Genomic DNA, 24,646 nt, shown 5'->3' on the forward strand with positions numbered 1-24,646 from the left:
AGATAGATAGATAGATAGATAGATAGATAGATAGATAGATCATTTTAAGTCTCAAAAACTGTCCACAACAAGACTTCCTCAGACAAAACTCAGCTCAGCTCTGAACCGACTAAGAGAAACATTACACAGTCCCTTGACAATCGTGAATTATTTTTCGCGCCGCTCTTCGCATTGTTTTGTCTTCGCCGTCAGAACAGAAGCAGAGCTCGAGATGCCTTCAGATCTCAGTGTTTCTCCAGCAGGTCTCAGTGCCGCCGCTGCCGCTGCCCGAGCCTTTTCAGTGGTCACTGTCCCTTTAAGAGAGCGCGCTCTAGGGTGGCGCTTTCCTCCGCAAGGGCTTCTTGATATTAATAGTGTTGGTGTCTTGAAACTGACGTAATGCCTGGAGTCTGAGGTCCTGACAAGCGATAACATTTCTGATAAAGAACTGAGATCACTGCAAAAACCAACCTCCTTTTTTTCCAGCCCAGACTCAGGCGTTTTTTACTATTAAACACAGTCTCCCAAGATTTCACGTGTACAGGAGCAATTCGCAATCTTACATCCCCATAAAAAAGAAATCATTCCCCGAGATCAACAAACAAACAACACAAAGACGCTCCATGGCTCACGCCAAAGCTCCACCATCTTTCAGACTGCAAAGACTATTGCAATTTATTCAACAGGTAAGGAGAAAGCGAATCAATGGAGAACGATGTGGATTTTAGCGCTAGTTCCTGATGTCTTTTAGGGGTGATTGTTATGTAATGTGGAGAAGGGCGAAGGGATTTGGTGATGAATCAGTTGAGTGCTACTTTGTAACGAAAACATGAGCACGGCTCTTCGGATTTCGAATTTTCAGGCGAAATTGCACATTCGAACGCGGCGACTCGTTACATTGTATCTCCCACGAGTTGAGATATACGAAAACACAAGAAGGTTACCTTTTCCTTCCCATTTCTTTTCAGCCATTTCATTCTGTGTTGCAATGCGTTCTGCGCAACACAATATCCATAATGTAGCAATTCCTCTCGCGCGTTCGAGCCGCGAGGCGCCTTTTATTTGCATTGTTTACGCGGCGCAGTAGCTAAACGGAGCACGGCTAAAGTTGGAGAAAGTTTCATTGGTGTGTAGGCTACTGTTTTTGCGTAAATGATGCTGAACGGCGCTTTCCACACAAACTTCGAAAACTTTCCGTAACTGATGTACGATAAGAAAACGCGTAGGCATGGCAACGCGCTGAATGTTACATTTTCCACACACACACACACACACACACCAACACACAAAGACGCGCAGGTTGTTTACATGTCAGTCGGGGTTTTATCGCTATTTCGCGGTTGTATAGCCCAAAAAGATGTCGTTCTGTTGTTTCACTGCGTTCTTCAAGGCGATGGAGACGAGCAGTAAGTTGTTCCCGAGGAGAAGTTTATAAATAACGAGTGTTTTCTCATTTGGATGTGTGTTTTGTGTGCATTGATAACTACTGGAAAAACTCTATATTTGTTTTAACAACCTAACTTTCACACGTAGGTGTGTTTGGGTGGAGGGGAGGCTGTACTAGTTCACAAAGTTTCTAGTGGCGTGATGCAGCTTATCACTTTCCCAAAAAACTTTTTCAGGGACTTTAAATAACTCTGTTTCAGTGAAGGCATGCATAGAGATATTGTACATTTTGTCTTGACATGTGCTGTAGTCATTTCTAGTTGATGTTATCCATCAATAGAAACTTGTGTGAGTCAATACACACTTATATTAAGTGTTACAATATGTGTGTATTCATATCCTATGCATTTTGTGTGGCATATGAGTAATATTTGTTTGGACGTTCCTCAGTTCTGCAACTGTGGTGGTGGTGATGTTTCCAGTTAGTTTGCTTTTACAATCACTTTCACATTAGAATGGCATTAAGTGTGTGGAAACAAGCATTTATTTTCTAACTGATAAAATCACCCATACTGTACTGAAGCGTATAACCTGTAAATCTGATTGTCATGACACAAAATCCCATGTTGGTTCCAGTAGATGAGTTGCGCTGTTTCCTGTAAACTGTGAAAGTTGCCACACTCGGGCAGTCTGGAAATGATATGCTCTCTTTTTTCTGTCTTGAAATGGTTTGTCGGTAAAAGTTTCTTAATGACAAAGCCCGTGCAGGCAAACACGGCTCATCATTTAGAGAAACACAACTGTACACATACTTTCAGATACAGTCAACAGGGAACCTCAGCTCTGTCATCATCCGCAATCACTTTATCTGCTAACACTTTACAATAAGCTCTCATTTGTTAACATTAGTTAATGTATTAACTAACAATGAACAATACATTTGTTACTGTATTTATTCATCTTTGTCAATGTTAACAAAAGTCCAGCTGTTCATTGATTGTTCATATTAGTTCACGGTGCATTAACTAATGTAACAAACCCAACTTTTGATTTTAAATAATGTGTGGCAATTTATAAAACCTTATTGTAAAACTTTACCCTTTATCTGAACTCTTTTTACAGTTGCACAACTTTTTTTAAATCTTTGAGGACTTTAAAAATTATTTTTTGTGCATCATATATAGAGATCGACCTATTTATTTTTTCTTTTAATAAATAATACCAATTATTTGCCTGATAACCGATACACAGAACCGATATTTATTTATCGGTATATTTCTGTTTTTGACAATTATAACAACATGAACTGAACAAACACTTTTAAACACTGTATTTTCTGCAGACAAAACAATACATCAATAAATAGAGTCTGAAAGAGTGCAAAAACAACTTTTTTAATCTTTGAGGACTTTAAAAAAGTTTTTTTTTTTGTGCATCAAATATAGAGATTGAACAATATTGATATTTTTATAACCGATACCAATGTGCCCGATAACTGATACACAGAAACGATATTTATTTATTTATACGTTTTTATTTTTAAAAAGTGCAAAAACTAAAAAAATAGGCTTTTTTAATCTTTGAGGACTTTACAAAAGTATTTTTGTGCATCATATATCGAGATTGACTGATATTGATACTAATTATTTGCATGTTTATGTGCCCAATAACTGATACACAGATCCAATATTTATTTATCGGTTTATTTCTGTTTTTTTATTTTTATTATTGCAGCAACACTAAACTGTTAAACACTTTTTAAATTCTGTATTTTCTGCACTCCCTCTATGCATACAAAAACAAAACACACGTCTGCATCAATAAATAGATAAAGAATAATTTACCAATATGCCTGATAACCGATATACAGAACCAATATTTATTCATATAGACTTTTTTTTAATCTTTGAGGACTTTAAAAAAGTATTTTTGTGCATAAAATATATTGATGGACCAATATTGAACCTATACCAACTGATGTTTATGTGCCCAGTAACCGATATACAGAACCGATATTTATTTGTTGTTTTATATCTGTTTTTGACAATTATAACAACAGCAGTCTGAACAAACACTATTAAACGCTGTATTTTCTGCAGACAAAACTATACATCAATAAATAGTCTGAAAGAGTGCAAAACATATATAGTGCACTGTCACTAAAGTGTATTTTTTTAAATAATAATAATAAATAATAATAATATTTGATCAGGTAAACAAACAGGTAACGAATATGACTTTTCAAAAATAATCAATACAGATTCAAATTATTTGCATGTTTATGTACCCGATAACCGATATACAAAACCGATATTTATGTATCAGTATATTTCTGTTTTTGTCAATTATAACAACATCACTGAACTGAACAAACACTTTTAAACACTGTATTTTCTGCACTCCCTCCTTGCATACAAATCAAAACACGCTTCTACATAAAAAATACTCTGAAAAAGTGCATAAAATAAAAAATATAGACTTTTTTTAATCTTTGAGGACTTTAAAAAAGTATTTTTGTGCATCAAATATAGAGATTGACCAATATTAGTTTTCTTTTAAATAACCGATACCAATTATTAGCATGTTAATGTGCCTGATAACCGATATACAGAACCGATATTTATTTATCGTATATTTCTGTTTTTGACAATTATAACAACAGCACTGAGGTGAGCAAACCCTTTTAAACACTGTATTTTCTGCAGACTAAACAATACATCAATAAATAGAGTCTGAAAGAGTGCAAAAACCTAAAAAATAGACTTTTTTAAATCTTTGAGGACTTTAAACATTATTTTTGTGCATCAAATATAGAGATCGACCAATATTATTATTATTTTTTTTTTAAATAACCGATACCAATTATTAGCATATGTGCCCGATATACAGAAACCGATATTTATTTATCGGTATATTTCTGTTTTTGTCAATTATACCAACAGCGCTGAACTGAACAAACACTTTTAAACACTGTATTTTCTGCAGACTAAACAATACATCAATAAATAGAGTCTGAAAGAGTGCAAAAACCTAAAAAATAGACTTTTTTAATCTTTGAGGTCTTTAAAAAAGTATTTTTGTGCATCTAATAAAGAGATCGACCAATATTAGTTTTTTTTTAATAACCGATACCAATTATCAGCATGTTAATGTGTCTGATAACCGATATACAGAACCGATATTTATTTATCTGTATATTTCTGTTTTTGACAATTATAACTACAGTACTGAACTGAACAAACACTTTTAAACACTGTATTTTCTGCAGACAAAACAATACATCAATAAATAGTGAAAAAGAGTCTGAAAGAGTGCAAAAACAAAAAAAATTGACTTTTTTAATCTTTGAGGACTTTAAAAATTAGTTTTGTGCATCAAATATAGAGATCGACCAATATTAGTTTCTTTTTTTTAAAATAACCAATACCAATTATTAGCATGTTTATGTGCCCGATATACAGAAACCGATATTTATTTATCGGTATATTTCTGTTTTTGACAATTATACCAACAGTGCTGAACTGAACAAACACTTTTAAACACTGTATTTTCTCCACTCCCTCCTAGCATACAAAACAAAACAGTTCCATATTAATAAATAGAGCAAAAAATACAAAATATATAGCACACTAAAGTGTCTTTTTAAAAATAATATTTGTGATCAGGTAACGAATGTAGCATGTAAAAATAATTCTAACAACAACAAAAAAAAGCATAAAAAATTCTAAACCGATTATCGGTCGATCTCTTACGTTTTTAGTCATTTTACAATCTAAAAAAGATCTCCATCTGCTTGGAGTATTATTTCATTGCTTGTGCATCATGTGATGCACGTAAATATCCGTTCGGCGGTTTACTAGATTCAGTTCTCAGTCCACATAGAAGAATAAGATCCACATGAGTTGTCTGATAAGGCGCGTTTGAAGTGATTGAAAAGCTTGAGGTGTATTTGAAATGTAAATGACTCCACATCTGTGAGCTCTTTGGAGAGAGGCAATAGATCAGCGCTGTATAGTCAGGAACTTTACGGCTGACAAATGAATTTGGGCCTTGGTGGAGGGAGAAAGCAGCAGTGGGGGTCTTGCATTTGTTCTTCGTGGCTTCTGAGTTTGCACAACTTCTTTTTGGGCTAACTTCTTGCCGCACCGAGATTTGCCACTTGTGTCCCTGCGGCAGATTCATGTGGCGTTGGTGCCGTTGAATAAGAAGCCTGTAGAGAAAATGAATGGTAGAGGACTTTTTTTTTTTTAATGACAGAGATAGAGAATGGATCACAGTAGAGTTTGCTTGCAAAGAACATATTGTAAGTAGTCGATGACTACATTTTCTTGGTTGTTAGAAAATATACTCACTTTTTGCATATATTTGTATTCATTTGTTTATTCAAAGAAACTTTTTCATGTAGCCAAAAACACTTCAAATGCAACCAAAGACGGACCGAATACGTTTTGTTTGTGATTGTGAAACTCCAGAAAAGTGCGTTTTTATTTCAAACGTTGCACAGTGTTTTATTCCAGGCAAGTGTTTGGAAACGACGCATCAATGACTTTATAGAAATTCCTTTGCTCTTTGTGTTTTTGGTGGTTAGAAATCTCCAAACATTGGAGACAGGAAAGTTTTAGAATATTGTTTTTGTAGTCGCCTGATGAAATGCCAAGGTTTACAAAGAGACAGCTCCTGATAATTGGTGCCTTTAAAAGCTTTTATAACATATATTTGATGTAGCCTGCATATGAATAGCTGGTCTTTTTTTCCTCCGGATTTTCAAGAATAAAAGAGCCGCAGTTCACAGAGGTCGTCCCTTGTCTCGTCATATGCTTTTCATCCTGTTTTTGAAGTCACTAAATGGCTCTGGATGTGTGCTATAGACTTGTTATGGTGAGTTATAGCAGACTTGCCATCGTCATGGATTTTCTCACTAAACTTTCATGCGACATGAATGGATTCGATGCGAAATAACTAGAAAAGTGCGTTTTCCTGTGGGCGGTTTATGAGCTCAAGAATTAAGTGCATTAGGTGAAATCTTTACCTTTTTTTTTTTTTTTTTCCTCCTCACACCCTGCGTGGGAATGAAACCGAAGGACCTTTGACCTGTGGTGTCATAGCAAACCTCCTTTATCCTGTAAAATAAGTGAGTATTATATTTTGACGGCTGGAGTGTATTTAGCGACTCCCCCAGATAAGAGACGTCTGAGCTGTTTGACATCACTTGTTAGGCTAATTATGTGGCGTGTAATATTTTAGTGGTTAGCGTACATCTGGTAAAGTTTGCTGACTGAAAACTCTCGTATTCCCAGTAGAGTAGTAGGTTGCAGAAAAAGAAATCGAAGTTCCCCTAAATCTTCACTCTTACTCATTGACAAAAACTCTCAAAAAGGAATTAAAAACTTCTGACGTTTGTATTGCATGTGCAAGATAAAGTGAGGTGTGACGATAAGCCTTTTATTCATATGAGTTGGCTGTTGTTTTAAAACTAAACTTCATCCCGTAAGCGCTCCGCTTCGTATCAAAACGTTTGTGAAAGTTTTCGAGGCAGCCTTGCCCACTTCCTCTCCTCCCCATTCCGACGTGCCGAGTTTAGTGCATCCGCCGATCCTCCTGTCCGCCGGCCCCTCTGGAACGCCGATGAGTCAGTTTAGCCTTTTTCTCTCTTTCTCTTCTTTCCTTGCTACGTTCTTTCACCTCTCAAACAGGTTTTCATTTAGCTTTTTTCGTCTGTTTTTTCTCTCTCTCTCTCCATCTCACGGTGGCTGAACGTTCTCCATCTGTGTGGTCTGGAGGCTGGTGCGGTTGACTATTGCTAACCTGACACAGGTTGGACAGAATGAGTCAAAGAAAAGGTTTGTAGGGGGGAGGGGTTTACGCTGGTGGGGGAGTTTTCCTTGAGAATGTTTGTTTTCCTGTTTCCAATTTGGTCGGCCAGAGGGCCCGTACTGTCAGAGCTCCCATTCATGAAAGCTGCTGTCAGACTGCCTGAGTACATGACGCAGGGTTTCTCTCGGCTCTCTCTGCGTGTGCGTTGTGGTGTCCATTGGTAGATCCTTCTCTTCTAAAAATGTCAACGTGTGTGAAAGGTTTCTGTTTACCCATAGCACTTCCTTCTCGCTGAACATGTGCTGTTTTGTTGTTACAGTGATCGAGAAGAACGGCGTGGTTTTGGTCACCCCTCGCACCCAGGATCATCTGCACCTGTGAGGTCTTCTGAGAAAAGGAAGTACGGGACGGCGCATTTCACAAGCGACGCACGTAGAGCGAGTAAACTTTGCGAACACTGTGGGGGAAAAGAAATGGAATGATTCCCAGGCCAGAATGCATGTGGAATAAAGGATACCTCGGAGGGCTCCTCAGGGAAGGGTCTTTGGATACTCTGCCAGCTTTGATATCTGCCTCCCAGTTGGATTTGAGTGCGATAATGCTATAACCCAATGCTTAACAGAGGTACGTATACGTGCGATTGATTGTGTGTGTGTTTGAAAAACGCAGGGATTTCTGCCGGCGTGTGGCATTGTGGTTTTCCATGCAAGTCGTCTAACGTGATTTTTTTTTTTGTCTTGGGGTGATGTAGCTTTAAAACCTTATTTATGGTAACTTTTAACCCAGTCTTCCTGTAGTTCAGGGCAGTAATCTAGACCGCTAGATAGCTCAAGCTGTTAAACTGCTTTGATCTTCAGCAAGGCCATCATCCCCTGCTTTGGCGTTTATTACGTGGAACAGTAGAATTTACTGACTTTCTTCTCCCTGACTTTTTTTTTTGCCTATCTGTGGGTTTTCTCCAGGGTAATGAGAGGCCACACAAGCAGGATTTTTTTTTTGAACTGTACATTTGTGGACCAGGTGATACTATGCTCTGGTTTTCTTCTCTGCCACTGTGTTTGTGGAAGGCTGGACTGGATTTTTCTTCATCGCTCATAAAATATATGCATAGTAGATATGTATTTTGTACGTGCGTATAATTTATCCTTCTAAACTGTTGATTGTGTGTCACCTAAAAGCAGGAGAGAACAAAATAAATAGTTTTGGTAGCACTTTACTTTATAGGGCCCAATTTTCACTATTAACGAGTTGCTTATTAGCATGCATATTACTTGGATATTGGCTGTTTATATAAAGCACATATTATGCATGAGCATATTCTACATTAGTAATTAGGAGTTTATTGCGGCAAAAGTCGTAGTTAATAGTTAGTTTGGTAACACTTTAGAATGATTAACCTCAATAAACTCCTACTTTACTGCGTATTAATAGTTAGTAAGGTAGTTGTTGTATTGTTTACATTTAGGTAGGGATGTAGAATATGATCATGCATTAATATGTGCTTTATAAGTACGATGTGCAAGCTAATAAGCATCTTTAAAAGTGAGAATTGTTCCCGTATATAGTGAGAATTGAACCTTTTGCGTTAGTTGGTTTGTTTGTTTGATGCTCAGTTATTTAATTGCATTAAACGTTGCGAAATTAAAAATGTAAAAGTGTACCGCACATGATTTTCAGTGGAAATGCAGTAATCTGGGCTTCTAAAAGCGGCCGCATTCTTCGCGGTCTGGGTTGCGAGCAGTAGTCGTTCTTAAATGAGGTAATCTGAGCGTGTGTCATCATCATAGCTGACTGTGTTCTCCTGTGCTGAAATGTATAATAAACGACCTGTAACGGCCAGTGATTACAGTAGTAACGCTGCCACAGTGGAGCTTTCTCTCGTGTGCCCTGCCGTTTCAGCAGATTTGCGTAATGTTAAACATATGCCATCTCCTCCAGTCTGGATTTCAGGGGAAAACCTGCTCACAGGGATGGTAAAAAAAAAAAATGTGCTTGATGGTTTCGGTTGGTGTTAGACGTGGGGGTGAAGCTGAATGGCAAGATTAACCCCGTGGATCCTTCACCCAGAACTCCGACACAGGCTTCTAGGTCAAGGGTCACCTGAGATCCCTCATTGCTAATACAGGGGTCCAGGGGCCCCTGATGGGGCTTACAGCGTTGTAATGCGTTTGTTCGTCTTTTTTTTGGTACAAATTGTTGCCTGGCTTTCTCTGAATTTTGATGTGCTTTAGTGAAAATAGCTCTTTATATAAAATTTAAAATTCTGATTGCACTATTATATTAAGAGTAAATATGAATAATATTTCAAACATGACTTGATCTGTTTCCACAACCCCATATTCATACATGCCCACCTCCATTTTGCTGATTTACTTTTAGTTTGCTTTAAAACTTGGTGTATTTGGTGCGTATGACCCAGACTAAACCCATAAACGCTAATTCATGGCTGTGTTTATTCTTCACTGATATTGCACGTTACGCAGTATGTGGTGTGTTTGCACTAAAGTGGCCTATATTTTCAAAATGACGACTTCTTGATCTCAGCCCACTTTTAATTGCATCTTAACCATACAGTATAGGCATTAGTTATGCTCGTATCCTTATAGGTTATGCGCTGGAACATCTCTTTGACTCGCATGCCCGTTTTTGGGTATAAACATGGATTTATGCTGTGAGTTAAAGCTTATGCTTATTACTTGTACCTTGCTTTGTATAATTTGGTTGAGTTATGATGGGGAAATTTGAGTGGTCCGCATAGTTCTCCAGTAGGTGCCTGCGTGATGTATGGCGTGCCAGCGTGCCGAGGGAGGCAGACGGCCAAATGTTTTCATAATGTTCATTTAAAAGTCTGATCATTCGCCTCTACGTTTTTGCAGTGCGTGTAGAAATGTGGGATGCAGCGAGACTTTAATCAGCCACATAATGCTCAAGTTTGTACTTTTGAGGAACATAATCCCAATGAAATGTCTTTGGTAACACTTCAGTTCTCTCACTATTAACTAGTTGCTTATTAGCATGCATATTACTAGGATATTGGCTATTATTCTGCATGATCATATTCTACATCCCTTAATCCTAAAGCTTAACATTAACAACAACCCTACTAACTACTAATAAGCAGTTTATTGAGGCAAAGTTTGTTCGTGGAATTGGAAGTTTTCCTTTGCAGGTTAAAGGAACTTGCTGTAATACGTTTTTAGAGTCGTTGACTCCTTTTTTTCAGGCGTGGAATTAGCATGCGAGTGTGAACCGGTTGCCAATGCAATGGAAATTCCACATCTATATGCGTTTCAGGCCTGCTGGATAAACAGCAGAGCCTTTACGAACTGAGAGGTGTCGGTCGTGAGCGCGCTTAATGAGACTCGCTAGTTTGACTGCAATCTTTGCCTGTAAGAATACAGTGAGCCGAGTTATTACAGACTTTTGAGATAGTTGCAAAATGGCGGTAATGAGAGAGGAGCGAACTTGCCCGCGAATGGCGATGCCCGGGTCGCATACGCCTGCCAATTAGCCCGATATTCCTCCACTCGTGTGGCACCGTCTTGCTGTAACCCAGAATCGGCACCGAACTAATCTAATTAGATCGAGAACACAAAAATGATCCCGGACCACTGGCAGAACGCACAATGAGGGAGCAATTTATTCTCGCATGGTGTTAAAAAAGGAGGGAACGGTTGAGTGCAGGCCTGTTGTTTTTAGCGGATTGTTTCCGCGAGGTCTGCTCCATATGGTGTCGGAGAGGGGGAAAAAGCCCTGGAGAAGGGGGTAAAGAACAAGGGCTTCAGCGAAGCTGCAAAAACAAAACTTCTCCAGTCAACCCTCTCTAAATTAAAGGGTAATGCCGAGCACACCGCACACTCAGGAGTTGTTTGTTTAAAAAGCCAAACTGCATTAATCAAAGTCTTCATCTTCATCGCTAACAGCTTGATTAATCTGCTGTTTCTCTCTTTTTTTTCTTTCGTTCTTCTCTTTTTTTTTAAGTAATTGCCAATCCAATGAGCGGCTTTGACAGAGTACTTCTGACCACATTGTTCACACATTGAGTGATGCCTGCACAGCGTCAGCGCACAGCAATATTATGCTTTTGGTTCAAAGCCCAGGTTCAGTTGCATAGTGTAATACAGATCGTATTACATGTTTCTGATACAATATTTTAGCCACTTCAACCGGCGATAACTTCAGAAGCGCCCTTCTGGCCAACTTTAATGCAGTTGAATAGGCCATTGACAGGAGCCTCATGTATCCTGGCCGTGTCTTTGGCAAACACAAACAGTAGCCCTTCTAAAGATTTCTCCATTTGTTTAGAGGAAGTCCCAGAGGCTTGTTACGCTCCCCAACCCCCTTCTCTTGTGGCTATCAGATGTTTATCCTGTACAAGGAGGGCAATTTACAAATGTAAGTGTTGTCACAACACGGGAGGAGACAAAAGGCGTCACGTCAGGCAAGGATGCACCTCTGTGTAAGAGCGCCATTATTTTGCAGATTAGAAGGGCTCAGGTGAATGTGGGACGGAGGCCGTCCAGAGTGGCACAGCTACTGTTTGCTGTGATTTGTCTCGCTCAGGAGTTCAGGTCTCTCAAATGTCCGGACTGAGTATTTGATGATGGATCCAACGGATGATAAATGATACTTTCAAGACTTTCTAGTAGGGTTTTGATAGAACAATAAAAGATGGTCATTATGGTAGTTTTTTGTCTTTGTAATGGTGGCGTTTTAAAGTTATCGCTTTCGTTTGCAAGTGCTTGATTTCAGGCTTTAGGCAATACATTTTACACTGCACTGCAAAAAATGCTTTTCTTACCTAGTATTTTTGTCTTGTTTTCAGTCCAAATATCTAAAGAATCTTACATTTAAGAAGCATTTACTAGACAAGCAAAAGTTTTTGTCTTGTTTTGGGGGAAAATAACTCAAAATTAAGGGAGCTTTTGCTTAAAATGAGCAAAATAATCTGCCAATGGGGTAAGCAAAATAATCTTGTTTTCTGTTTGAATTAAGATTATTTATCTTACCCCATTGGCAGATTATTTTGCCTATTTTAAGCAAAAACTCCCTTAATTTTGAGTTATTTTCCCCCAAAACAAGACAATTTTTTTTGCTTGTCTAGTAAATGCTTCTTAATATAAGATTTTTTTGATATTTGGACTGAAAACAAGACAAAAATACTAAGTAAGAAAAGCATTTTTTGCAGTGTGTTCCCTAAACAGTCATGCCACTTTAGTATGGGAAATGCATACTATGACTTTTGCCTAATTTACTGCATATTAAAAGTTAGTAAGGTAGTTTTTGTAGCGTTTATGTTTAGGTATTGGGTAGGATTAAGGGATGTAGTATATAGTCATGCAGAACTAGGCATTAATATGTGCTTTATACGTATAAACAGCCAAAATCCTAGTATGCATGCTAATAAGAAACTAGTTGAACCCTAAAATAAAGTGTTACCAAAAGCGATAAAAGTTATCTCTTCTTTCAAAAACGGCACATTTTTTAATGCATAACGTAGTGTATGAATCACGCTGTGATCTTAAAGGGATAGTTCACCAAAAAATGAAAAATTATAATTTACCCATGTCGTTCCAAACCTGTTTGACTATCTTTCTTCTGTGGAACATGCAAAAACATATTTTTCTTGTGTATACATGGTAACAAACTGTTTGGTTTCCAAGATATGTGCTTTGCATACGGAAGCTTGTTTAGAATGACATGAGGGCGATTCAATTACTTCATTTATTTGTGAATTATTAATACAGATACACATCCGTCTGTCGTCACCGATGTCAGATCCAGGCAAAACAGCTACAGGAGTTGTATCTCAAACAGGGATAGTTTACCTTCAAAATATCTCTCAGGCATCGGTGATGCATCAGCACTTCTTTTAGGTCCTTTGATAACTCATACATAGTGATTGTGTATATGTATGTTATTTAAAGGAAAGCAAGAATTAAAGGGGTAGGAGTACATAAGTTTTACTTCTTCCTACTCCTTTTCGCACATGAGATAGAAGCATGTTTATACAGAAAAGTAAGATACTTTGCTGTTTTCTTTTTAAATTAATTTTTTTATTTTTAAAATGTTTGAACATTATTGTATTTAATTTTTTTCTTCTCTCATGTTCGAAATAAAGATATGAAATCAAATCAAAATCTAATTGTCAGCCATCTAAAAGAGCACCTATTTGCCTCAGATTTGTTGGCGATATGCCTTAACTAGTGTTGAAGTCAAAACCACATAATCTGAGACCAGACCAGCACTCCTTAAATTCATAGAGATCCACATTACCACCTGAGAAATGACTTATAATAAATATAATTAGAATAAGACACTATATAGAGCTGTTACCAATCAAATGAAATCATTAACAACAAAATTAATCTTTGCGCTAATGAGGTGATACAGAAGATGCATCTGAATGGGTAAATTACAAATGCATAAATAATGTTGAGGACAATGTTTTAAAAAAAATACTGAATGTTTGTTAAAGCAATATCATGTTTGCAGTCATGCTCAAATCAGCTCTCTTGCTCTTGTGATATTGGTTAATTATATCACGTTATAAATCCAGATATCATACAAGAACGTTTTGCAACAGTATCTTGAATTTTGTGAGCATTTGTATACATTTTTGGTGACATTTTTGACACAATCCCTAATTAATTTTTGAATCTTGACCGGTCTTGAAACATAATCCCGAGTCCTCTTAGTCTGAGACCAAGACAAGACCGAGTACAAATGTGGTCGAGGTCGAGGCCGAGACAAGACCAAGACCGGTCTTTGTGAGTGTATAATCAGGACTAAATGTAGTTAAAAAATGACAGGTCTGTAGTTTTACCAGTAGAAAACTTTTGCAAATAAAGATATTTGGTCACACTTTAGCTAGGGTCCAATTCTCACTATTAACTGCCACTTTTGCCTCAATAAACTCCTAATTTACTGCTAATTAATAGTTAGTAAGGTAGTTGTTAAGTTTAGGTATTGGGTAGGATTAAGAGATGCAGAATAAGGCATTAATATATGCTTTAAATAAACAGTTAATATCCTAGAAATATGCATGCAGGTTAATAGTGAGAATTGGACCCTAAACTAAAGTGTTACCAAAAATGTATTTTACATGCAGCAGGTCACCTCATGAGATCACATGACCAGCTGAAAACTGTTCACTTATTTCCGTAACCGCCCCGTCATTGCATGCTTCAGCTCGTAGACAGACCTTAAAAAGAAGTCCATGGTTAATGGGCGCAAAAAAAGTAATCACAAAATTTTTCGAATATCTTTCAGGCTTAGCAAACCAGACGCTAACTGTCTGTGGTCAGACTTCGGCCTCTGATAGGCATCAGGCTGGAGGACAGGAAGGCAGGAGTGGGTCCACTCTGTTAAACACAACACCAGTGAGTCCTACAAGCTCCCTCTCACAGTCTCCCAGACTGAACTCTGCTGGCTGCACTTCGTCTTTGTCAGGGGAAGATATAGAATTAGTAGCTTACCAGGCATCCCTCCCCTCCCCATCACTGCCCGCACCATCCCATAACTCATCTGGCAGGCCCAGGGAGCTGGTTCCTCTTCTGTGGAGGCCGCCACGCTCAACACCTATTATGGTCAATGGGCCCGGGTCCCTGTCAGGGCCTGCTGCCTTTTTGATTCACCACTCGCTTCGGATTCTTCCCCAGGTCGCCGTCTTTTTTCACCATGTCTTCGACTTCCAGATAGGAGATAAAATATCCATAAACAGCACTTGAAAGAGAATGTAAATGTTTATAGGCTTCCTGCAAGACTTATCTGATATTGTTCTTATTTATATGTCGGGGTCGGTTGACTTGGAGGCGGTCAGGACGGCCAAACTGGAGCCAAGCAGCTTTTAGTGCTCTTTCGGCTCGGCCCTGCCAAATGCAGCATGTTGGGGTGGGGGGGGAGATTTAGGTGGACAGTTGGATGGTGGACCGAGCCAGTGACACCAGGCTGGAAAGTATGTGGTAACAATACAACTATGATTTGCTTCAGCACCTCCCACATCTTCTACTTCAATGTAGGGCATTATTTGGGCAGTCGTTTCTCGTCCTGTAGTTATATTACGAAGAAGCAGGTTGCGCGAAGTGTTTCTCAGCCACTTCTATGAAGCAGCTGGGGCTTTCTCATCTGTTTGCTGTAGTTTTGAATGCATCTTGAGGTAGCTGGTGATACTTAGGGCATGTTTGGTTGGATTAAAAACAAGCCAAACAAGCTGAAAAGATGGGCCTTGGTCCACTTCCAAATGATTTCTGGTGCCGCTCGAATGAAAATGACAACACGGACAGGTAAACGTTCCACAAACGGGGCATGATGTCACAAGATGCAACCCTAAAAAAAGACAGAACGGTTGAGTTTTACCGTTTTCGAATCCGTTCAGCCGATCTCCGGGTCTGGCGGTAGCACTTTTAGCATGGCTTAGCATAGATCATTGAATCTGATTAGACCGTTAGCATCTCTCTCAAAAAAATTTATTTTGATATTTTTCCTTTTTAAAACTTGACTGTAGTTATAGTCTTCTGTAGTTAAATCGTGAACTAAGACCGACGGAAAATGAAAAGTTGCGTAATATCATTGCGCCCCATGGTACGGCGGTAAAGTTCCTTGTTTATTACGCAGGAATGAGAGTATAGTTCTTGCCATATCGGCATCAATTTTTTTTATTTTCCATTCGGTCTTAGTACACGATATAACTACAGAAGAGTAAAGTTTTAAATAGGAAAAATATCGAAAGTCTTTGGTCATTTTTTGAGCGAGATGCTAACGGTCTAATCAGGTTCAATGATCTATGCTAAGCTATGTTAAAAGTGCTACCGCCAGACCCGGAGATCGGCTGAATGGATTCGAAAACGGTAAAACTCAACTGTTTAACTCTAGGAGAGTTAGAAAATGTGCCTATTTTCAGAAAAAGTGGCGTGTTCCTTTAAGCAAATCTTTTTTTTCACATCATAATCCCTATTCGGACGGTAATTGTTTCTCATGCGGTCATAAGGTATTTTCATTATTTACAGGGGCTAGTCTGTGATTTTATTGATGTGCGAATCCAGAATGTCAGTGTTTTTCTCCCACCACCCACGTAAAAATCCATGGCCAAATTACCTCCTGTTTTTTGCAAACACCAAATTTGCTGTTTATAACCTTTTTGACCACTGCGGAGCACCGTACCGCTGCGCTTCGCTTTAATTTGGATGCATTTTACAGATCTAGCCTACACTTTTTTTACTGAAATGCTGGGAAATATTTACAAGAACAATCTCCGCTCAAAAGAGAAAGAGAAGAAAAGAAACAATTGAAATCCAACTATATACGTTAAAATAACCAAGCATCATTATGTTCACCTCACCAAATAATTACATAATAATAAGGATATTATTTTCCTATTATTAAATTAAATATGCATGTATTCTTATCATTCAAAGCATATGCCATTTTATTTACAGCAGTCAATCATGCCACTGACCACGTGAGCAGCTGTTCCCAGGTTCGTAGGATCACAAAACTCGCTCCTCCACCGTGAATAAATCACCATCCGAATGCATGAGTTTTATCACTGAGGTGGCATGCACATTTATTTTTACGGACGTCCGCATGAGAAACAATTACCGTCCGAATAGGGCTATAGTTGCGATGTTGACCATCACATTTCAGTAAAGGCGTCAGAACCGCATCTCCTCACAGCTGATCTTTGTTTGTGTGTGATGGAGTGTTTCCTGCCGCTGTTTTGACTCCTTTACACACACTCTTCACGAGTTCTCAGCTGGTCATAATACCATCATATTTAGGCTACGCACATACAACGAGTGCATTTAGCCCAGCACACAGCATTGTTTTGTATGTTCGTCGTGAAATATAGCCTACGTAATAAAAGCCGACCAATCCGGTTGTGAACATATCCCTATGCCTTTAGGTTCGGTGTTGAAATACCAATGGGAATGCTAAGTGGACCAGGACTAAATGTCTTTTGTTTGTTTGTCCGAACCAAACTAACCAAGCGAACTACAAGTGTGAAGAACACAACCTTAGAGTTTTTTTCAGGCCATTACAGATCAATTTCGAATGATCTTCTCTCTACATCATGTGGACACCGATATTTGTAACAAACCTGACACAATACATTACCTCTTTTCTGGCATTATACGAAACGCCAAGGCACTCAGATTTCCCATGCAATGTAGCTATACCATAAATCTGCGTGCTTCGACCTGCATGCTATAGCTAACTGGGGCGATGACTCTATAGGAAGCTGTTGAGTGGAGAGCCAGGCGCTTGTGTAGGCGTCGGGGATTGGATTTGTCAATTGTGCTGATATGTTACGGGTGATCCGAGCCCCAAGCGCTCCACTCAAGGTAGAGAGTTATTGTACAGAGGCTAAAACGTAAAAGCTCTCTAGCAAACAGTCATACTTTTGCACGCACTCACATGCACTTGCAAGTACGGACTTTACAGTCATTATATTGAGAGGAAACATGTAATATTTGCTCTTATGCATGTACACAATTGCAAACGAGACCAATTATGGCACTCTAGCACAGTGGAAACCACACATATGCGCACAGAAATTATTACCTGACCTTTTCTCTGACAAAGACATTGCTAAAGAGAAAGAAAGCAACATTTCGCCGTCTCAAACTATTCCCACAGCTTATGTCTGAGGCAGGGGTTATAAGAGCCCAAATAATGGACATTTTCATGCTTCTCAGTACCAATTTTGATACCACAGCCATATGCAATGAAACACTAATTTAAAAGCTAAATGTCAATGTAAATGTTAACAAATTAAATTAATACAGTTGTACATAGCCATGCTTTGCTTTTCTGGCATGCATATCTAATATGAACTAAATGTGTAAGTACGAATTGAGAAATAAAACAAAAAATAATAATTTTATAGTCAAACAATAGCCTAATTGTGTGTGCACATCACAATTTTGCCATTCAGAATGAGAAGAGCAATATTTGAAAAGCTATGCAATAAAATTCAGATATGCATATCTAATATTAACTAAATGTGCAAGTACACATTGAAAAAAAATGTATATTTTCATTCAGAATGACCATATCAATATTTGAGATTCTATACAATGAAATTGTGCCAATTATATTGTTCTCCCAGAACAAAAGTTTACTCGCATCTAGAAATCTATTCGGTAAATGTGTTTCCATCATGGTTTATGTGTGTTTTTATCAACAACAAAAAAAGTGTCCACCTTAAGTGAGCATTTAAGCTTTTTCATGTTTTTTATTTAAAAAATAAAATAAAAAATAATAATTATTATTATTACACAAATGCAGTTACACATATTTGTTTATTTTAGGGATATGAAAATATTGGCAGATAACGAAAACCGATAATTCTTCATATTTGAAAGCCGATATATTGGCCGATATTTTATTTTAAATAATTTTTGAGAGGCTGATTACAAAAACAAACGCCATGTCCCAAGCACTTCCACATAAATCAAACAAAAAAGTAGCCTAGTTTGAACCAGTGCAAGTTTTTTTTTTTTTTTTTTTAAACTATAAATAATAACTATGGCCAACTTTCCTTACTAAAAAAAAATCATATTTCAAGCAATTCAAAGCCATCATGCGAACAGTGTGCTGGAAATACATTATTCATTGGTTTTAAGATATCGGCCAAATCTTCTTATATCGGCCCGATAACGATAGCATAAAAAAAATATTTAAAATTGTAATTTTGCAATGGTGTCTTTTGCATGCATTGCATGATTTTTAAGCATTTAAGGGTTTAATGCACAGTTATTCAAATCTATGCATTTCTGTTTTCATGTATTTTACCAAACATTTCCCCAAAAATATGTGGATCGAAACAAGGCTACTCTGTACCAAATTGAACGTTTGCGAAGACCCACCCCCTTTAGTTACTGTTGCTATGTCCGACAAGCCACGCTCTCACACCACACACACACACACACGTTCTCACGCAGTGAAAAACACGTCGCAGAGCAAAGAGGATACTGACAACGCACTGACAGACAGGGCAATTTTGACCTATTTTAAAGAAATGTAAACAATAAATACCGTTTCGTGGCTCTTTAATGTGAAGTGAGTGACAGGCCTCTGTAGCGCTTCAGTTAAAGCTGCTCTAGTTAATTTATAGTATCAAATAAACATGAATGAACTTCAGAAGTTCAAGTTGTCAAGTTCAAGTCCACCGACGTTAATCTACAAACTCTCTTGACTGCTTTGTCGGACAAAAATGGCGAATTCTGTTTATTATGATTGGTCAGATCGCCTGTCAATCAAACTCCTGGCAAAGGGTGAAAGACTTAAAGAACGAATAATATTGCGGTTGCGATCGTTTTTTAAAAATGTTAGTCTTTTTCAATATAGCACTGACTATTTTAGTCCCTACTTCAGGACTTTTGACATCCCTATCCCACAGTATTGCAACTTTCCTTCACATCACCGGTGATCAAGCGCTCAAATCCTGCAGGAGTGTTTCCTGTCTTGAGCGGGCCATGCTCGCCGAGCCTAATGATACGTGGCCTACTTCTCATGGTAAAAAGCCAGTGTGACAGACAGTTTGTGTTATAGATAGCGGTGACTTCAGACCTCTGCATGTCTAAGGTATCATCTCCGTCCTCAGTTTACTTCAGCCGTCTTGTTCGGGGTGCCCTTTAGTACGAATAGCTCGAGACCTAGTCGGGAGAAAATGAGCTGGCATATTTTTCCGCCTTGGGGTCGTACGCCTTCTTTCGATTTCTTTTTATGAGAAGTTACGGTACTTTTTTCAGTAAATATTAGTGCATTGCAGCACAGAAATGAGTTCTGCTTCAGTAACTGTTGAATGAGGCAGAGTTCCCATGATGAGAGCAGGTAAGTCTTTGCATAAGGATCACAGATGGTATCAGAGGGTGTGGTTGTTTCTATCAAACAGCTCTGATGACTAATCGGTCCCAAGGCTATGTGGCATTTGAAAGGAGAATTATCGTACAAAGCAAATAGAGGAATCTTGTACAACCAGCTTCTCGTTGGATAGAAAATGCTGTACGTTCAGCACATATGACCTGATGCTCGGTCCTTTTTTTAGTCTTGGCGGTGATGAAAAAGCCACGTTTACTTAGGCAGTGCAAAGCGTCCCAGGGAAGGGTGGAGATATACGAACAAGTAGCAACTATCAATGAATATTGTGTGTGTGGAGAAGGTTTATTTCATCCGCACGTGTTCAAAGAACCTGCCTGTACTTAGCAGCAGCTTTTACACTGAAGAATCTCAAGGTTAAGCCCTTATTGGTATGTTAAGCGAGTCTTTCCACACATGATTATGTGCAAATATTTTCCCGGAGATGCCAGGTGACATACCTGACTTTCTCAAAGTGCTTAACTGTGGCTAATCACTTCTGATCACGTTTGGAGTCTCTCCAGAGAGGCAGCAGAGAGACTCTATTACAACAGGCCAGGATCTGCCTCTGGTTGTGGTTCTCTGGGCAATGTGATGCAGATAATGGGTTGTTTTTTCCCCCTACAGTGGCTAGAAAAGGTTTCCACAGCTTCCTCGGCTAGTGACATTTTGTAAACGATGTGGCAGACACAACCTTTGACCTTTCACATTCAGCCAAACCAGTGTCGACGACTTAAAGGGATGGTCCAGATTCAGTACAAGTGTGTGTTTGTGGTATAATGTTGATTTATCACAAGTACACTAATGCAATTATGCTTGTTTTTTATTTAAAAAAGGAATTATAAAAAAGTTACACAAATGCAGTTAAAACTAGTTTATTTTAAGGATGCACCGATATGAAAATGTTGTCCGATACCGATAAATCAATTTTTATATCATTTTTGAGAGCCTGATTACAAAAACAAAAGTACAGTAGCCTAGTTTGAACCAGTGTAAGTTTTCAAATTAATCTTTGCACTCCTATTGCTAACTTTCCTTACCAAAAATCATATTTCAAGCAATTTATAACCATCATGCTGAACAGTGCCCATCTGATGGAAATAATACATGTTTTCCGGCTTTAAGATATCGGCCAAATCTTCTTATCAGAACGATAACATTAAAAATTAATATATATATATATCGGTTGATACCGATATGGTGGCATTCCTAGTTTACTTGTGATGTAAGTTTGTAATTTTGCAATGATGATTTTTGCATGAATCTCATGAACGTTTACTGGTCATGATGTAAGTAGAAATAATGCATTATTACAGAAAAAGGTTGTTTGTGAAGACCTTCGGTCACAGTAGTTAGTAGCAAACGTTCTCACAGTAGCAAATATTAACTAAAACATTTGTTAAATTCATCAAACTATTATATGGAGCACATTTGTGGTGATTTTGTTTTCTTTTTTAACTCCCGCCAGCATTTTTTTATTATTGTCACAAAATGTTCATGGCCCTCAGAATAGTTTGTTATATGAATATATGAACATGCAATATATCAAAATAATGTGAAATATACCACCTGGATGTGGTTAAGTTTCATAAAAAAGCAACATTTTGAGCAAAAAATCTGAGAAAATCACGTTTTTGTAAAAGACTACGTCTGCATCGCATTCAGAACGATGATTAAAACATTAGGGATGCACTGATATTAACGTTTTGGCCGATACCGATAACCGATAATTCTTTATATTTGAAAGCCGTTAAGCGATATATTAACTGATGAATCTGAATCCAAATTTGTAAATAATTTTTGAGAGCCTGATGACACCATGATGTCTCGCCATTTAAAAGCATGTCCCAAGCACACAATTATAATATTCTTATTATAATTTTGATGTAGCCGATATGATAGACATGTCACACTTTACTGTATTTTCCTTTTTTGAAATGATTTTAATAATATTTCAAGCAATTCAAAACCATCATGACGAACAGTGTGCATCTATAGGAAATAATCTATTATTTATCGGTTTAATATATCGCTCAAATCTTCTTATCAGATAATGATAACATTAAAAATGAATATATATCGGTTGATACCGATATGGTGGCATTCCTAGTTTACTCGTGATGTAAATTTGTAATTTTGCAATGGTGATTTTTGCATGCATCTCATGATTTTGGAGAACATTTATGGTGATTTTGCCTTCTTTTTTAACTCCCGCCAGCAATTTTTATTATTATCACAAAATGTTCACGGCCCTCAGAATATTTTGTTGTAATGAAAAAAGATTGAAATATACCACCTGGATATGGTTAAGTTTCATAAAAAAGCAACATTTTGACCAAAGAATCTGGGAAAATCACGTTTTTGTCAAAGACTACGCCTGCATCGCATTCAGAACGATGATTAAAACATTAGGGATGCACCGATATGAACATTTTGGCCGATACCGATAACCGATAATTCTTTATATTTTGAAAGCCGATAACCAATCGCATGTCCCAAGCACACAATTATAATTCATATTATGATTTTATGTAGCCGATATGACAGACATGTAATGTATTTTTTCTTTTTTGAAGTGATTTGAATCATATTTCAAGGAATTCAAAACCATCATGGGAGAATGTGCACATCTATAGGAAATAATCTATTATTTATCTGCCTTAATATATCGGACATACCTTCTTATCAGATAACGATAACATCAAAAATGAACATATGTGGGCTGATACTGATATGATGGCTGATATACCCTAGTTTATTTGTGATGTAAAATTGTAATTTTGCAATGGTCAAAATGATGAAAGTTTACCGCTCAAGATATAAGTATAATGCGTTGTTACAGAAATGGTTGTTTGTGGCTATACGTTTGCATATTTTTAAACCGAGGCACTTGTTTTCTGTGCTAATCGACATTATACCACAAGTGCTGCTGATAGAACTTGATTTGAACCTGGAACTTTCCTTTAACTGTGACTCGAATGTGATGCTTTTGAAGTGTATTTTCAGACTTGCACGCCAGATATTACTGTTAGATTTACATGTGATAAAACGCCTCTACTCTCAGTCTTGTTTGTTTATTTACTCAAAGACTTCCCCAGCCTCTGTGGAAAGTCAGGTAGTTGGTGTAAAATGGCTAAAGCCTTATAATGAGTTTGAGAGTGTCTTTAGAGAAGCCTGAGGTATGTCGCAACGTTTTGTGCTTTTAACTCAGAGGGGAAATGCATCTCAAGTTGTGGTTTACTGTTGGTTTCACACTGTAGCTGCAACGGCTTGCTTTGAATACTAGAAAAATATCATTGCAGCGCAGGAGGAGTCTCAACTTTATTTCAAACTTTCTACCTGTTCAATCATAACCTCTCGTTCAATCATCATCTCAGCTCGGATCTCTTATCTCGAGGTGCGTCTCCATGTTTGGTGGGCTGCAATCAGCCGTTTCCTCCTGGGTAGGACATCGGGGAGATGTCAGCTCGTAAAAGCCTCATAACCATTTCAGTCATCAAGGTGCACAGAAGGAAATTAAAGCTATTGTTCTGCCTGCCGGGCTGTTTTAACTGTCTCCGAGTCCTTCATGGGGAAAGTTAAAAAACATCACAGAGCAGGAGGTGTTTCTGCTACTCCATAAACGGAGGAGTGTGAAAAGAGCAGGGGGAGAACAGAGGAACCCGAGCAGAAGTGATTTCTCATCAGTGCCTCTGGGCAGCACATTGTGCAATGAACAATCACGTCTAACTTTTCCTGTTGCTTAATAAATATATTTTTAGATGGGTGCTACAGCACTGCTTGAAGTGTCACACATGTGGTGTGAAGTGCCTTCTGAACTGGTTGCAAAGCATAGTTTGGCAATTAACTAACGTTTTGCATTTGTATGTCTTTTTTTTAACTTCCCGCTTTTTAATTCAACCACAGGGCTCCAGGCGGCACCTAGAAATCGACAAAAAATATCAATTTTAGCTGTAAATTGTTATGATTTTAAAAAATTTGCATGTGCGATGAGTAGCCTATCACATATTTTTTTGTGTTGACGTATTAAAATGAGAAGATGTCCAAGTTTCATTGAGAAAAAACTCACTGAATATCATTTAATCGATACTGATATGGATTCTTATTCTCAAAATGCTGTTGATGTGTGAACTTCACATTATTTGTAGCGCGCCTGCCATCCAATAATCACATTTTAATATGTCACTTTGGTCTGGATTAGGGTCCAATTCTCACTGTTAACTATAAAATACGACTTTTGCTTCAATAAACTCATAATTTACTGCTTATTAATAGTTAGTAAGGTTGTTAAGTTTAGGTAATAAGGCATTAATTAGTGCTAATAAACAGACAATATTCTAGTAATATGCATGCTAATAAACAACTAGTTAATAGTGAGAATTGAACCCTAAAATAATGTTCTACCGTCACTTTTAATGCTTGTTCATTTTAATTGTCTCAGCTTTCAAATTCTGTCAATTATATCAAATACAAACTTTATTGGCACAGGATAAAGTACAGGGTTCGACATTAATGCTTGTCCGCTTGGATTTTTTGAAGGGGCAAATGAAAGAGAATTTGACTTGCCCGACCGGACAAGCTGATTAAAATGTCAATAACAAAAAAT

The 24,646-nt window shown here is 37.8% G+C and overlaps 1 protein-coding gene across 1 annotated transcript in view; it reads left to right on the forward strand.

Moving 5' to 3' along the window:
* The first annotated feature begins 343 nt into the window (after positions 1-343).
* The window catches only part of trps1 (trichorhinophalangeal syndrome I), a 183,070-nt gene continuing 158,767 nt past the window's right edge, over positions 344-24,646 (forward strand). Inside the window, exons 1-2 of the mRNA XM_079829313.1 lie at positions 344-665; positions 7,499-7,803. Of these exons, the coding sequence (XP_079685439.1) occupies positions 7,791-7,803 (13 nt within the window). The 5' untranslated portion in view covers positions 344-665; positions 7,499-7,790. The remainder of the gene's footprint in view (positions 666-7,498; positions 7,804-24,646) is intronic.

This window comes from Gobio gobio, assembly GCF_949357685.1.
Source record: "Gobio gobio genome assembly, chromosome: 11".
In the NCBI taxonomy this organism is placed as follows: domain Eukaryota; kingdom Metazoa; phylum Chordata; class Actinopteri; order Cypriniformes; family Gobionidae; genus Gobio; species Gobio gobio.